General features: G+C 35.0%; 1 protein-coding gene across 1 annotated transcript in view; it reads right to left on the reverse strand.

The window, feature by feature from the left end:
• The window catches only part of RFX3 (regulatory factor X3), a 192687-nt gene that overhangs the window by 91492 nt on the left and 83252 nt on the right, over positions 1-17943 (reverse strand). The window contains exon 2 of the mRNA XM_081942899.1: positions 5238-5362. Coding sequence (XP_081799025.1) covers positions 5238-5354 — 117 coding nt within the window. The 5' untranslated portion in view covers positions 5355-5362. The remainder of the gene's footprint in view (positions 1-5237; positions 5363-17943) is intronic.

Below are 17943 nucleotides of genomic sequence, written 5' to 3' on the forward strand. Positions count from 1 at the left end.
CCAGAAAAAATCTGAGCCAGGCCATCTAAATGACTAGTCAGACTTTGGCTTCAGTTTTGGGCAGCCTGAATTCAAACATTCTGCCATCTTAGAAATATACTTGGGGAACTTTAAAAACCAGACTGACCGTTTTTGAGGGCACAATGCTATTGTTTAATTTTATATTGTTTTATTTCTGTGCAATACATTTTGTGAATATAAATATAAATCTCTTAATAAATAACATTTAAATAAATGTCTAACCATGCAGGACCATGCAGTTGCCTATAAATATTATAAACAAATAGCAATAATAGTTTGATGTATACCAAACAGAGAAATGGGAATATAGCAATAGCACTTAGTCTTATTTACTGCTTCACAGTGCCCTCTCTAAGGGGTGCTTACAGAGTCAGCATATTGCCCCCAACAATCTGGGTCCTCAATATCACACATTATTTCCTTTATTCTTATATGACTTAAAGTACAGAGTTTCCAATCCTGCTCAGGTCTAAATTTGTTCCCAGGTCCGCTATTACATAAAGAGTTTGTTTTCAAAAGGGAAAAAGATACAGTGATTGTTGTCTTTATTGTGTATATTTGTCTTGGCTATTGACAGTAGCCTGGAAGGTTAGTGGGGGGAGAGAATAAATAGTTGCACCCTAAACCTTTTTGCATTTTGTAAAGGAACAGAGTAGTGCCTTGCTAAATTAGAAAAATAATAAAAGGATTACTCAAGTCAAGGACTACCTGTAATACATTTCCATCACACATAAATGCCACCCTTTGGTAAAAAAAATTAGCTGTTATTTGTCAGTGGTATAAACCACGCCTTCAGAATTCAGTCTGTAAGAGTCATAAAATTATTTGTACCTCACGTGAAGTGGTGACCATGACCTAGCATGAGATCTGTGAGTGAATCAACTGCAGACAAAATCACGCTGCTTTAAAATCTAATTTGTATATAAATGGAGAACTGCCAAGGAAGTGTGGCACAAACACATTAGAAAACTTGTTAAAAATGAAGAAAGTGATAAAAAGGAAACTCAAGAGGGTTACATCTCTGTAGAATGCTCGAGAGTTACTCAATCCATAATAATAATAGAAAGTACCAAATTCAAAAATCACCTCCATGATTAAGACACACGGTCAAGGAAGTGGAAAAAGGGCTGTAATAAATAGAAGTCCTGCTTCAAACAAGGAGTATGAAAAGGAACAGAAACTTACATGGAAGAAATGCAAGCACAAATGCACAATGATGATAAGGTGGAGGGGGGGGGGAAGGGGAATTAGTTAGGAAGGTAGTTAGCTGTGCCTTTGTAAGACAGGGAAATTAAAAGAGTACTAAAGGAGAATGTGGAGATTGTAAAGTAGCTGAATGAGAGCATACCTTCATTGCAGTATATGCAAGACCACTGAGTTCACATCACCAGGAAATCACAGAATGTGAGACAAATAGTAGTGTCAAGAGGAGAAGTTCTAAATCTAATTGACAAATTGAAAACTAACAAATTGCTCAGTCCAGATGGTATCTACCCAACAGTTCTTAAAATAACTCAAGGGTGAAATTTCTGATTTAACAGAGGAATATGCAACATGTCCTAAGGTCAGTCTCTAAAGCTGATCAAGTTCTAAAAAAAAATTCGAAGGGGATCCAATAATGTATAACTAATTAGCTTAACATTATTTCAAGGTAAAAATACATCATATGAAACACTACATATCAAGCATTTTTTAAAAAAGTAATATTTGACTGCTACTGAAATAATTTGTTTTTTGAGACTATCAGTAAGCAGATAGGGAAAATTGATGCAAGGTACAAATGAATGTCCTATTCAAAGAAAAAGAAAAACACTAAAGAAAATTTTGCAACCTGGAATGCTGTGCACCAATCCGATCACTGTCCTTCGAAAAACAATATTTAAAATCAGAAAAAGAATCACCAAAACCATCAAGTTATAGTAATCTCCTTATGGGGATCCCTGTAAGCTAACTATCTTAGCTTTAAAAAAGGCAAGTAAGAAAGCACATTATAAGGATTTATAAAACTGTACCCAGATAAAGAAAGGGGATAGGTTCTTTTCCTTTTCTCATAATATTAGAAGTAATTCAAGGAACCTGAATAATAAGAGAAGCAAAATGGACAAAAAGTGCTTCTTCAGAAAGTCACAATCAAATCACAGAACGTACAACTACTTTCACTATTTTGTACAGTGTAAGATGAAATAGATTCATGGGAAATCATTAGTCACGATTCCACTGCAGCATTTTCAATATCAAAGGGTGGAGGACCGCAAATTTAAAAGTCTAGTAAAATGTTATCAGAATTAGACTGTGAATATATTCTTTACACTGAAATGGAACAGCAGAGCAAATTGAGAAGAATGTAAAAAGAATTTTAAAAAGCATGTAAGAGTAAAATCCAAAAGGAAAAAAAAGTGAAGTCGAAGTGTATATGATTAATAGGAGAAAAAAGACTAATGGCAAGCATACAAAAGAAAAAGTGCCACAGAAACTGCCAAATGAAATGATCAATGAATCATGCCCTCACAATCCTTAGAGAAAGTAGGATTTCAAAAAGGTTTTCCAAAAGAACAAAGTGGCTTCTTTCTTTTAAGAAAACATTTTGAAATGAAAAAAAGAGAGAACGTAGATTTAATGCATAGGAAATTACTCTGGGAAAAAAAACCCACCTAAAAGCAAAATGTGAAAAACTGACATGGAATTAAAATGAGCCTGTAATGATGGGAATGAAAATTAAGCAGAAAGAAATTATGACAAAATGTGTTTAAAATAATAAACCGACAAACTAATGCAAAACACACTAGAGAAACGAAGCTTTAAAAAAAGTGAGCCTCCAAGCAAGTAAATCAATCCTCAATCCTCTGGCTTTGCTTCTATGAGCTTGCAATTTGAGAGACCTGTTGAAGTACTATTGAATAGATGTGTGTGAGTACATATATATGTGGACACACAAACACAACACACACACACACACACACAGAACACTTCATTCCTCAATGATATGTTTGAAATCTGAAGATAGCTTAGCCTAACCATGAATATTCCAATGTTTACAAAAAAGAAGGGAGACTAAAAACGGGTCGTTTGACGTATTGTTTGGGGATGGAGATAATGAAAGACAGTAGTGATCATGTTCATACTATTCTCTTACTCTTATTCTAAAGTCAAATGCCTGAATGTTTGCAAGAAGCCAGATAAAATATTAGAGACACAGAATTCATATTCTGTGTTCAAAATGGACATTTCGCAAACCATTTTGCTAATGGAGTATTTTGTAAGCTTGCACTCTCTTCTTCCTATGATTTCCAAATCTACAAAACAGCCAACTTTCAGCCAAGTTTTAGAGTCAATTTCTAGCAAAAAAAAAAACAAACCCACAATATGTTCTCCTCTCACTTACTGAGGGTACTTTAGTCACATGACCAAATGGTATCATAATGGGAAATAAAAAAGCAACAAAGATGATTATCAGGAAACTGGAAGTAGATATGTATAATATTGGGAGAAGCTCACTTACTTCAAAAGTAAGCTAACAAGAAGTACATGTTTACACTAAGCAAAACAGAGTGAGTATGATTCCCTGGAACAGGTGTTATTCATTCTTCCTATGCATACTAATGCCCCTTTCCATTCTAAGATATCAAAGTGAAATAACAGTTCAACCACAGCACTCTTTTTCATTCAAACAGAAAAATGCAAAATATATGTTAATGCGATAAAAACAAAGCCTCTCAGATACTGTTTCATTAGTCATTATTTTCATTGTCATTTGCAGAAGAAAAGAATACCAAAACAAAGAATGTGTTAGTGTAAAATCTGTTGTTTCAAAAGAACAAATGGAGCATTAATTTATACATGCTGATATATTATATTTGTCAACAAAAACAAAAGTAGATAAACACATCCACTACAAAAACAAAAGCCATCTTGAGTAATTAAGCACTTTACTTTTTTTCCAATAAAATGTATTTCTAAAAGAAGACAAACCAGTGTCAGATTTATTCAGATTTATAAAGACAGCATCTGAAATGCACTTTTATTGCAGCACTTTGAAATAAGGCATGTCAAATTGCAAACATATGTAATAGGTGAAATTCATCTGAAATGCTTATGTTAATCACAGAAATCATGAATACACTGTTAGCTTAGGATAAACTTATAATTACATATATGACTGAGGTTAGCTTATGTAATTATATGTGCTCAGATAGATTTTCAGTTTAAATTGTGAACAAAACAATCTCTTTGGTACATACTTGTATTTATTTCTAAATGTTCTTATCAAAAAGAACAATTCATAGTCTATTTTTTTTCAGGCATAAGCAATCTATACTCAAAATTTCCAAAAGGACTTTCCTTTCCTGGATAGTCTCATCCAGTTTCTCTAAAAAACAAAGATGGGTTTATTTTAGGAATATATTTAACCATCTCTCCCATGCCATTTCCCTGACATTAACCCAAATGCACCTACTCAGAGATGCTGATAGCTCTCAGGAGTAAAGAACCAAAACATAAGCTGTATTAGAATATTTCTTCATTTACAAATAACTTTCTTCATATACGAATCATCAATATCCCATGTCTAACTTCCTGGTTTATAGAACCATTGTGCATATTATCTTCCCCAGTTTCCCCAGGAAAATAGCTAATTGCAATCCCTAATGTCAAAAAGTTGCACAAAATATTTTGGGAACCGTAATGAGAACCTACAGTTGCAAGAAAAAGTATGTGAACCCCTCCCTGCACTGTGAATGTTTACATGTTATGTTCAATTAACCCATGGCAACATCTAATGTTTGTGTAGTATTATCTTCAGCAGACTGTGTTTTTCTATTGTTGTGACTTAGATGAAGTTCAGAGCACATTTTATGACCAATTCATGCAAAACTCCACGTAATCCCAAGGGGCTCACATACTTTTTCTTGCAACTGTATATGGGACAGCATTAGACTACAAAACCTGGATTACTCTAAACTAAATCATGAATGTATTCTTCGACCTGAGTAGCTTCATACATGTTGGCAGAAATATGATAATCATTTTGGACTTGTAGCAATAAGCAGTCTGAATCAACAACAAGGTGGACAGCTGCTCTCCTGAATAACACATAACAAAGTAATTTAAACTCTGCAATACTGAAACAACAGAACTCTTTTCAAGAAACTTATATAGGAGATTGAATTGGCACTGCCCAAAAAATTCAGTTTTTTTTTCAAAGACAACACAGCACCTACCTGTTGTTGCACTGGTAACTGCTGTACCACCTGGGTAGGTACAGCTGCTTGGCTAGCTACGGAAGTCTGCAAAGTAACCGTCGAACCTGTATCCGACCCAGTCTCTGATGTCTGCATTCTTGTTGCTGTATGAGAGGTAAATATACTCATTAAAATTATGATTTTGTTTTGTTATGAATATATAATCTCTTTAAACTGCCTTTATCCTACCAACCTTGACTGATCCTAAAAAAGCTAAGCAGGATTGGAACTGCCTAAGATTGTTGTTGTTTTGATGGGAAATAATCAGAAAACGCCAGTTTGTAGACTAGATTGGGAAACAAACAAAACACTTTCTGGAAAAGAAGGCAAAGATAAAGATAAAGAGTTATTTTGGTCTAGTGGTTAAGGCACCAGGCCAGAAGCCAGGTGACTGTGAGTTCCAGTCCTGCCTCAAGCATGAAAGCTGGAGAGTAAGCTTGGGACAGTCACTCTCTGTCAGTCACCTCACAGGGTTGTTGTTGGGAGGAGCAAGGAGCATTAGCTATATTTGCTGCCTAGAGTTACAAAAGTAGACCTTGACTTATTACCACAATTGAGCCAAAAAATTATGTTGCTAAGTGAGAAATCTATTCAGTTTTGCCCCATTTTACCATTTTTGATGGTAAAGGTGATCGCATGATCCCAGGACACTGGAATTGTCATAAATATGAACCAACTATTAAACATCTGAATGTCAATCATGTGACTATGGGGTTGATGCAATGGTCCTAAGTGTGAATAATGGCCATAAGTACAATGGCACTTTTTTCAGCGCCACTATAACTTTGAACAGCCATTAAACAAACTGTTGTAAGTCGAGGACTAAGTCATAAAGGCAATAAGTAAGTAAATCAACAAACCACTTTGAAACTGTTGCCAAAGTTCTACACCAACACCTGAAATCAGCAGCTCAACTGAAGGGAGGTTTTATTTTTCCCACAGAACAAAAATGGACAAAATTGTGGCCATTTGAATACTGCTGAATTACAACTTCCAGCAACCCTCATTGGGCTGCTGGGAATTGTGTCAGTAGCATTTGGCTGGTCACAAATTTGTTATTCATGGGGTGCTTCATTTATTTTAAAAGCCTGCACAAACAGCATTCTATGTTTTAAAAAAAATCCAGAAACAATATTCTGCTGTTGTTCCATTTTTTATTTAATTTCTTCCTCATACAAGTTATTATTTGGTCATTTCTGCTTGACTGTGTCCAGTGATCGTTAAAATTATCAACAGAAGATCAATAATGTGCATTCATTATTTTCCTGTTCAAATTCAATGTTATTTGCTTCCTTGTTCCTGTAGCTTGGTTGGCATGTTACCTTGGGACTATCCTCCCCCCGCTCCTCCCAGGAGCTCTCTATTTACAACTTAGCTGGCGGGACACAAAACATGGGTGCCTCCTTCCTCATAGTGGTAGCTTCTGGAATCTGTCCTCCGCTAATGCTCTTCTTCACTTTTGACATTTTACTTAAAGGCCAAGTCTGCACCTTGAAGTCTGTAAGACCATTGGCCTTTTCTGACAAAACTAAAAAAGGAATTTCCTCCCAAGGGATCAGAAAGGAAATTCCTCTTGGCCTTCTCATTTCTCCTGAAGAATAATTCATCCTATGGAATTGTCTCCACTGTTCCGATGATCAAGAAATAACTGGTGATCAAGGCTTTGTTTTCTGTTACTGTCATAACTCTGAAGCCTGTGGGAAGTACACTGAGCCAGGATAAGACTTTCTGGACATCTAGTCACTCTCTTTATGGATTGGTTTTAGGGTCGTGGTTCCTGAGAGGATTGTTCCTTTGTTCCACATGGAAAGACTAACAGAATCAATACAGATGGCCCCCAACATTCGTTTAGTGACCGTTCAAAGTTACAACGGCACAGGAAAAAATGACCTACAACTATTTTTCACAGTCGCAGCTTTCCCATGGTCACATGATCAAAATTCAGATGCTTAGCGAGTCAGTCATATTTTTGACAGTTGCAGAGTGCCAGGGTCATGTGATCTTCACTTTTTGTGAACTCCTGACAAGCAAAGTTAACGGGGAAGCCTGATTCACGGAACAGCTGTAGCAAGAAAGGTGGCAAAATTGGGCAAAACTCACTTAACAACGGTCTCGCTTAGGCACAGGGATTTGGGGCTCAATTGTGGTCAAAATTCGAGGACTACCGGTTCTCTTTATCAGCGAAGAAAAAAAGGTAAATCCATTAAATTCCTTTCTGTGACAACCTTATCTGTCATAAGGGAATTGCTTCCAAGAAAAACTGTGTGTCAGAAAGTGCTGCTATTTAAGATATTACATATTGCTTTGCCCACATTTACTCTGGATGGACTTTTTGGCAATTGCTTGCTCTTTACCCCACTGGTGCATTGTTTAAGGACAATTTGATCCACTTGTGAAGCCCAGCAGCCTAGACAATAATAATAAAAGCTGGCTGGCTACTTCGATCCACACAGCTTGCTCAAAAACCATAATGATGGAAAGATGGGAATATGAGTTAAATAAGATGATATCCTCCTGATTTTAAATCTCTTCTTCAGAATTTTGCCACCTGTATTTTCCATATAATGCAGCTCTTGTTTGATATCACTTCTGTCCAGTAAGTCCCTACTGGCTTTTCAAAAGGTACCGTATCCCCTCATCACCTTGGCTTGGATCCTGCAGCATGTTCCCTTCGTCAACTTTTTCTTTAACTAAACTAAATCAAATATTTGCATTGTTTTTCTGTAAATAGCATAGTATTGTATGTGTATTACTTCCATATTCCTTTAAAATGCACACACATACACACACACACACACACATATATATATATTTCCATTCAAAATTTTAATTGCTTTTCTTCCTTCTTTATCATTCCACTAGAAATAACATATTGTCCAGATTTTCCACAGGCACATCACATCACATCTCTCTCCCTCTCTCCCTCTCCCTCTCCCTCTCTCTCTGTGTAACTCCTTATTTTCTTTCCCTCATGCAGTAGCATATGTTGTGTCCAAATTGTGTTCTGCTTGCAAACAAGAACTCTTGTTAAGAAAGGTGGTAGTGTATGTCTGTATTTTGTTTGTTATCCTTGCCATAACATTTAATATTAATATTTGCACTCCTTTGCAAAAGAAAAAATCTTTATAATTCAAATCCCTATACTGCTTGCACTTCTGTTTGAGACACCTTTAAACCATTCAAAAGGAATCGGAGGTTGGAGTAGGAGACAAGATGATTACAGTCAGACACAGTGAAAAGGAACTCATGAAAATAGAGCTAGGGTTTAAGGACTATACAGTAATACAACAATTGTGTATGCGATCACTCAGAAGCAAAACATTTGGAATTCACTAGCTTAAGTATAAGTAAACATAGCTTAAAAAACTAAAACATTGAAAAATATATTTAAAAAAACAAGTTTTTGAAAGTAACACAAGACTTGTATATAAACAGTAGCAATAAATACAAATATTTTTATAGTTCCAGAAAGGAAAGGAATCATAGCTAAGACACCCTATGACTCAGAAAATATTAGTGATTGAATTTATATAAACAATTTTAATCTATTTCCAAAAACTGAAAGACACCTAAACTTGTTAATTCATATCCATCTATATCTCCATCGATGGAAACAATTTTTAATCTTTCACCCAACCTAACTTTTATCTTTTATACAAAGTCTATATTTAAGACCTACCTCTTAGGGGTACTTTTGGTACTATGTGAAACATTAAGTTAAGCTACAACATAGCCAATATTTTGCTGATGACATGCTTTGAAGTAATTGTTAATTTAGTATCTTTACAATGTTCTTTTAAAGAGATATTTGTTCTCACAATGAAGGCAATCAGATTAATCTATTCTGAAAGGCTAAATAATCTTTCCTGCTGTTTAATAATCACCCTGTCTGTATGTTAACAAACTGTATGTGACTGCAAGAGGGACAAGTTGAATTTCAATCTGACTAGCCTTGCCTATTGCAATTGTCAGGTGTGTCACCAGCCACACCAGATACTTAGCTGACAAAAGACCTTTGCATTCTGTCCAATTAAGCTGTTAGACACCACTACCTGTTGTGGGTCTGGTCTACAGAAGTAGCCATAAATGAAGGAATATAAATACACCATAATTTGAAAGAAGCCAAATTAATTTACCCAAGAAGAAAAGAATATTGTATTAACTTAACTGCTGGTCATGACAAGATTAGCATTCCTTTACATTAAACAAAAGTATTTCAATGTTCATCTTTTTTAAAGCAAATGTATTGGTAAAAACACACATTATTTGAAAAATACCTTCAAGATGATTTAATAAACTGAATAAGTACAGTAGAAATCCTTTGGTCTTCTATTCTTTATATACTGTATCAGAATGGTTTACTGCATAATGGATCTGATGCATCTATTGCATAGCCAGCCACATGTTGTAAATATAGCATATTAATAATAAACTAATTTTAGCATGTATTTTTATCATGACTGCTGCTCTAAGTACTAAATTTGTGGAATCTCAATATCTACTTTAAATAATGATGCAGATTTTAATTCAGTACAGAAAACAAAGGCCTGGAATTTTTATTCAAATGTACTATATTTTTCTCTACAGAAAGTAAAAACATACCTGTCTAAAAATTAAAATAACTTGATTAGTCACATAGAAGCAAAGGAGCTTAATTATAAAAGTGAATGTAGTATACAAGAAATTTCAAATTACTATCATTTTCCAAAATATTGTAATAACATTTAGTTTCAGCTATAGATGATCAAAGCATAATGGAGAACTATTGTTGGGTCACCTATTGCCATAATTGGTGAACCTGAAGCTAATCTGATATGATAAAAAAGGAATATAGCAAAAGGCAATCCCAAAATGCAATGCTGAATGTTACACGTATTATTTAATACTTTGTGCTACATTCCTATTCTATGAAGAAAATGTGAGCCAGTTAATACTGAAGACTGACAATGAAAAGCTTTAGAAGCACTGGGGAATTTCATAATGGTAAAAAGAAGAGACTAGATTTGCACTGAAAACAATTCATTGTAACCTTTAGTATTTTATGAACTATAATAGTATTGCAAGATACATTGTCTAGAGGTGACCAGTACATCTAAATAATTTTAAAACATCAGTGGTTTGATTTTTGGCTAAGTTTCTCTGACCACTGTATGAAAATTGCTACTACTTGGGACAATCACAAAAAGTGTAAAAATAATTTTTGTTCTGTTTCTCATATGGCTAATGTCATGGAATTCAGTTTTCCCAATGGCTGCTTGTTATTTTCTCTCCAAAAGGATTCTCTAAGATAGTCAAGAAACATGCATTAAATAGGTTGTCAAATATAGCTAATCCTATATTATCACTGAATGCAAATGAAATATTCATGTCACCATATAATGTATATGTAAAAATTTATTATTATTATTATTATTATTATTATTATTATTATTATTATTATTATTATTATTATTATTATTATTATTATATCTTTCTGGCTTCTTGTGCAGCATTTTTCGATTTTTTGTTAAATGGTTAGCAGGAAGGCATCACATTAATATTTTCAACCTTATTGGGAGGAAACAGTTAATGTTAGATACAGTTAACCAAATGTTATCCTTTGGGGTTCAAACCCTCTACCAAGAATTTAACTAACAGATCTTTGCACTATAACTGAATAGATACAGTACATTAGCTTCATACACTAGCTAGATCCTAGCACTCAACAGCTGCAGGAATGAATATATTAAAAGCATTAGCAAAATGGTATACACAGTCAAGCTCCCTTAAGCTCTCAAAGCAGTCAGATACTGATAGTATGTCATGTCATTTACAATATAACAGAATGGTGTTCTAAGAAGGAACTCCATCCCTCAAGAATTACTAACTTTTAGTATTATTTTTTATAGGAGACTCAGAAATATAGGACCTTAGAGTTTGATGACTACATCTCATTCCCAATATGGCTACATGTGTACTAAGAAGGCACACTATTTTAATTCCTACATAATTACTGCACAACCAAACATTTATCTTCCTGTTTAACTGTGGTGCCTTGGACTTTAATCTGGACTCCAGACATTGCAATGTGGCTGACTCAAATGTGTGTGTTTCCAATGGAGAAAGTCAGATTTAAATCCAGTAATTCAACTTTTGATCAATGTGTAGTCTTGAACAAATTGATAGAGGAATATTTTACTTGTCTTTGAGATGCTCTTTAGTATTACATTAATTGACAGGAAGGTGGCATTTGATTCAATACAATGAGCAAATCCAACAGGTTCCATACTACATGGAAGTTTTAATGATGAATCAGTTATATTAAAATACCTACATGTAGGTTAAGCGTGCTATTCTTGGAATGGTGTTGTCTGATCACTCCCCATTGAAATAGGCATTAAATAAGGCAGCATTCTTGGTCTGCTGCTACCATATTTTCCTGAAAATAAGACCTATCTCAAAAAATAAGACCTAGCTTGATTTTTTACATGTGTCCCCAATATGCCCGTGGCCTCCGTTTCACTGTCAGAGCCCTTCAGGAAAGGCCTATTCAGCCAAGAAACGAGCTCCGGATGACTGCCGGAGAAACAGAGGTTGGGGGAGGGGGCACCGTGCATGTCAATCCGGAGCTTGTTTCTTGGCTGCAGAGGCCTTTCCTGAAGCCACATGGGCTCCTGCTGCCGCCACAAGATGAGACAGTGGAAGACATCTCCCGACAATTAGTCCTAATGCCTCTTTTGGAGGACAAAAAAAATAAGACCATTTTGGGGGAAACACGGTATTTGATTCCATAAAACAACTTCTATCCTCCACTGTTTACTTACAGATCACCTGACTTCAAAATGACTCTCAGTGGCTTACATGAAAATAAGAACAAAGGAGAATGAAACATTAAAAAAAAGGAAAACAATGAAGTAATATTGTGGAGCCATATAAATTATAAATCCTCGATTAAAAAACCTTAGTCCCTCTAATGTCCAGTTTTTAAAAACCATAACAGAAGCTATTTTCCAGAGAGGCTGTTTGTTCTTTATAATTAATTTCAAAATCCTATTGGAAAAATGTCAACATTCCAATTTTAATACCTTTAGTCTTTATAACTTTCTAAAATCAAAATCTTGTTTAATTTCAAATTGTATAAATTCTTAAGCTTCTGATTACGTTTTTCTTTGATTTAGGATTAAAGACAAATTCACCCAGCATTTTGAGGTTTGATGGTCTGATGACCTCTAACAGCTTAAAAATAGTTAATGAGCAAATTCCAAAAGTGATTAGAAAGTGAGATTCGCCCATCTTTAAAAGTCTCCTTTGTAGTTGTGAGCAAGACAGCTAACTCAAGTTGTCTTCCAGCACTCAAACCTACTGTCCTGTCAGTCTCCTCAAGAGAAGCAACTTTGTGAGCACTGTGCCCAATCTCACATCCTCCCCTTGTCAAGAAAGGTTCCAAGGAACAGGTCTACTTATCAGTTTCTTGGTCTCGGCCATTGTCAGCAAAGGCATCATCAGTTTGCTCTACTTACCCTCACTTCTCTGCAGTCAACCCGTTCTAAAATTGCTTCCTTATTATGTTTCTTGTATAGGTATCGTCTTCATTCAAATATAAAATGCATTTCTCCACTACTCTGATGGCAGCAGGATTATGACTATTCCATGTAATAGTATTTAGAGATCAAAGGAATCAACTTCAGATCCATCTTGATCCAGTCACATAAAACTGACAAAACCAAAGGAAGGCTAAATAATAGTAAAGTAAATAAAATAAAGAATAATAGAAATCCACAACATTTTGACTGTGGCTATCAAAGGCCCTGGGCCCTAGGTTTTGCCTATTTCTCTCACTCGGATCTCTGTTTGGATATACAGTTTTTGTCAACTGAAGTTTAAGACTCATAGTCTTCTGTGGGGTCCTTGCTACTCTCTGAGCTTGTTTGTTTTCTTGCAGATGTTTCATTACCCAATTAGGCTAATGAAGGGACCACCAAGAAACAGTCCCACCAACACTGATGGGGCAAGCCACTAATACAAAAACAGAGAGCAAACACCATTCCTTTCTAACACTGAAATTACCTAGTTTTAGGTAATGAAATGTCCACAAGAAAACAAATAAGCTCAGAGAGCACCAAGGACCTCAGAGTTCAACCCTGAGCTACAAATATTATCTTCTATTGGTGTATAGCCATCTTTAGGCAATAGAGGACTACAATTTAACTTCTTCCTCCTCTATATACAGGCAAAATATTAATGACACTACTTGTTCACCATGTGACATATATTTTTATTGTATTACCCCTCTGGTACCAAAAAGCTTTAGAGGATGACTCACAAAACAGCATTTGTTTTAATAGTACTATTACAGCTTACAGATACTCTCTTTATCTCATTCATTGAAAAGTGCCAAAACCTTTTATGTCATGCCATGTCATGTTTCCAACTGATGGGACTTACGAAACCATTTGGCTTTCTGCACTGCTTATCTCCAGACAGATGCCAACATGTATGATATGTTAAGCAAAGGTTGCAGGGATATTTTGTAAAGTGTTCCAAAGTAATGGCTATTTAAATGTTCCAGCCTCTCTGCTGGAGATTACATCTGACAAGTGTATTCACATGAGTGGTGCCACCTGGAGAATATTTTTTCCCCAGGCAAAAAAAAAGACATTTTTTTCACACCCTTTAGGCAGTAGCCTTTATTCAAGTATTACAAAAATACCTTTCAGGCTCATGTACTAGACCACTTTTAAAAACTCAGCATTGCTACTATGTGAGAAAGAAAGTTTCACTGTCAATCATGTTCTCCTCCATAGCAAAGAAATATTTTGTAGGTGTTCCTTGTCGTTTCCATTTCCTGATCTGCAAGCAGCTAAAGCTAAATAATTTTAAAGAAGTATAGAACTGAAAATGTATCTATATTATGCAGTTAGAAAATGCTGAAAAGGGCTTTTTTTAAAAATGTGCATGCCATTAGTTCCCATTTGCAAGAGACAACTAATTAAGAAGACCAGTTGGTCAACCACATGTATCAATATTTCTAAAGGATAAAGTAAAACACTAAATAGTTTGCACTGCTTCTTTCTTCTGTTTTGCATGGGAAAATCAATATAATCTATAATACTGATACAAAATGTAGATCCAACCAATCTGTTGTTTTTGGATACTATGGCCAAACTGATCAAAAAGGTTATGTTCTTTAATTTAAACTTTTTATAATGCAAATAAATATGGACCATAAAGTACCTTGAGCACAGGGGTTGAATGTAACCATTCTTCTGCAAACCATTCTTCTCTTGAACAAGTGAACCCTGCTATAGTGCCATTTTTATGATAGGACAAAACCTGTTCTCACAGAATTGCTGGCCAGTTAGCGGAACTAGCTCTGCATGTTCTCAGTGTCACATAATCTGATGCATATTTCCTTGATAAATGGAATTTCTATTTAATCAATGAACCATAGTTATTATTAAGAGGGAAAGATTTCACCTTCAGAAAACATCCAAGCTGATGGTAGTCATTGTCACGTATCCTTTCTTTTGTGGAAGTCCTTTTAGTATTCTTCCTTTCTTCAAAATTAAAGGGTTAATAATAGACAGACTCTTTTTATGAATCCCTCTTTTCATCCTGCCTTCCACAAACCCCAATTCCCCAAGCTACCGAAGGCAGCAATCACCATTATTAGAGAATTTAATTGTCAAAGTATATTTGAACTCAATTCTATTGACTTCATGGATAATGATATTATCAGTAGTTCAGACTAAATGTGGCATTTTTATCCAATTATTTATTATTATTTTTCCATTTAGCCTGCATGACCTGCAATTTCATGATTGTCTCCCAACAAAGTTTGGCTTTGCTTAGCTTTTCAAAGTCAACCATGTGCCATGTTGCTAGGCTGATAAGATGTAGAACATTTTAAAATTAGGTAGAAGATTCACTGTAGCAATAGATTTCCAAGTTGACCTTATATTGGCTACAAACCCCTCAAAGTAATTAGAAATCTTTTAAAAGTAAGAATGTGTCAACTGTTCATCATCTTCTATTGTACAGTGTGCTAGAAAAACTCAGATACACTATATTTTATTCCTTAATGCTTAGTTCCACAAAAATATAGAAATTTACATCAGTTCCTATAGTCAATTCCCAATGCATACAGGCATATCATTTTGAAGTATACAGTACTTTGAAAAATAAACAAAGGATAGAATTTATCACAAAGGATTTTGTAATATAGGTAGTTTTTGAGTCCAAAATTTCTGTTGATAAGTGAGAAATTTGTTAAGTGAATTTTGTCCCATTTTATGACCTTTCCTGTCATAGTTGTTAAGCGGATCACTGCAGTTGTCAAATTATTAACACAATTGTTAAGTAAATCTGGTTTCCGCATTGACTTTGCTTGTCGGAAGGTTTCAGAAGTTGATCACATGACCCCAAGGTACTGCAACTGTCATAAATATGAGTCAGGTGCTAAGCAACTGAATTTTGATCACGTGACCATGGGGATGCTGCAAGGGCTGTAAGTGTGAAAAACAGTCATAAGTCACTTTTTTCAATGCCATTGTAACTTCAAACGGTCACTAAATGAACTGCTGTTAAGTCTAGGACTAGCAGTAATCCCGTTAATACATCTTAATCAATCCCTTAATATGTACTGAACACTTAATATTCATTCTATTCACATTTTAAATGAATCAACCTCTTTTAGATTAGACTTAAAATTGATCAACAGCCTTAAAATACTGTAGGCAAAAATTGTTTCTAAATAGAACCAAAAAAGTAAAATGAATTTTGCTCAGCACTTTCCATTGATAACAGATTAAATAATCTACTAATAAAAGGAATTGCCAGAAATATTAGATCAGAATTTTTGCAAGCCCAAAGCATAGCCTGCATAGTCATCTTGAATCAAACCACCAGACTGACTCAATTTTAAAATAATATAAGAGCTATTTACTGAGTAGCATCTGGCTGATCTTATCTGGATTGTGCAAGGTTATCCCTGGTAAATTTTTGAGTGGGAGACAACCAAGTATTACTAAGAGCTATGAGCTAGATTAAAAGGTTGAAAAACAGAAGTAAACCATATCCATATCCTTTTTGTCATTAATATTACTATACTCAGAATTTCATCTTGACTCATAGGATACTGTACTTTAAGACAATTTATCCAAGGGAAAAAGTCCTTAAAATTACTCTTCTAATTTAGCTGGAAATTGTTATATGAGTTTTATCATTGTTAGTCAGTGTTTCCTTTTGAGAAATATAGGCATAACAAATGTTAAACTTACTTGTGGTAGATTTTTATTCTACCTTCTTTATAGTTTTCATAAAAACCAAACTGATTAGAACAGAACTATCATTTATAATAGCACACCATCTGAATAAGAGAAGGTCGGTCTAAAGTTCTTTACAGTGTTGAAGTAGTGAAATTCTACCATAAAATAAAATATAAATCTTTCCACCGGGTGGCAGAAAAGAGGCAGTAGAAAAATCAGCAAAACTACCTGGGGTTTCAGACAGTCCTATAATACAGACCATAATTCTGGGAAACATTTTCAAAATTAAGGTATCCTTCAAAGAGTCTGTTGTTTGTTGAAACCCTTAAAAGGGTTACCATTCCTTTTAAAACAGCTTTAACTTGTCTACACAAGCATTAAACATTAAATCATTAAAATATCAGAAGTCAACAGAAGATATATCATTCACACTTTTCATAATTTCCAGTATGAGTAATTTGAAACAATTTCAGAATTTCTATTTTTCAAGAACAGCCAATAAATAAGTACCTTGTATATTTTTTCTCTTGGTGTTTCTCTTAATTCAATGTATGTGATTTATGAAATTTAATGTAATAAAAAATGGCACAAGGCTAGAAACTGGAAGATTGTGAGTTCTAGTCCCGCCTTAGGTATGAAAGCTAATTGGATGACTTTGGGCCAGTCACTTTCTCCCAGCCTAACCCACCCAACTAACAGAGGAAATAGGAAGAGGAAGAGGTATTGGATATGTTCACAACTTTATGTTATTTATAAAAATAAAGATGAAATATAAATAAGATAAACAAACTAATAGTATTTAAGCAAACCTGGGTACAGTTTTGTTGAACAACTTAAGTATTTGTGTTAGGTCCCATAGTCTACTTATATATGCAGATTAATACACTCATCAGATATTCTGTCTGTCAGACTACACAGCCACGATTTTGTACATGGTTCCCAGCTGGCTAATCTTGTGGTTTTAATGCCATATTTTTCACAGTATAAGACACACCTTTTTTCCTCAGAAAAGAGGCTGAAAATCTGGGTGCGTCTTATACATTGAATACAGCATTTTTTACCTCCCAAAACTCTGCCCCCTTCACCAAAATGGCCATGCATAGCCTTATGGAGGCTTTCAGAGAGCTCCTGGGGGCTGGGGAGGGCAGAAATGAGCATAAAATGGGCCGTTTTTTGCTCAATTTTGCCCCCCCCCCCCAGCTCCCAGGAGCACTCTATAAGCCTCCATAAGGCTATGCATGCAATTTTCTTGACAAAAAACGGGCCCATTTTCACGAAAAACTGGCCGCATTTTGCTGGTTTTGGGGGGGTACTCCACCAGGAGCACTCTGCAAGCCCCCCAAAGGCTATTCATGCCTTTTTAGTGAAAAAAAGGGCCCGTTTTCGTGAGGTTTTCAGAGTGCAAAAACTTGCAGATTGTCAGCGATTTCCTTCTCCAG

The sequence above is a fragment of the Natrix helvetica genome (genome assembly GCF_964273705.1).
Source record: "Natrix helvetica genome assembly, chromosome: 2".
In the NCBI taxonomy this organism is placed as follows: Eukaryota; Metazoa; Chordata; class Lepidosauria; order Squamata; family Natricidae; genus Natrix; species Natrix helvetica.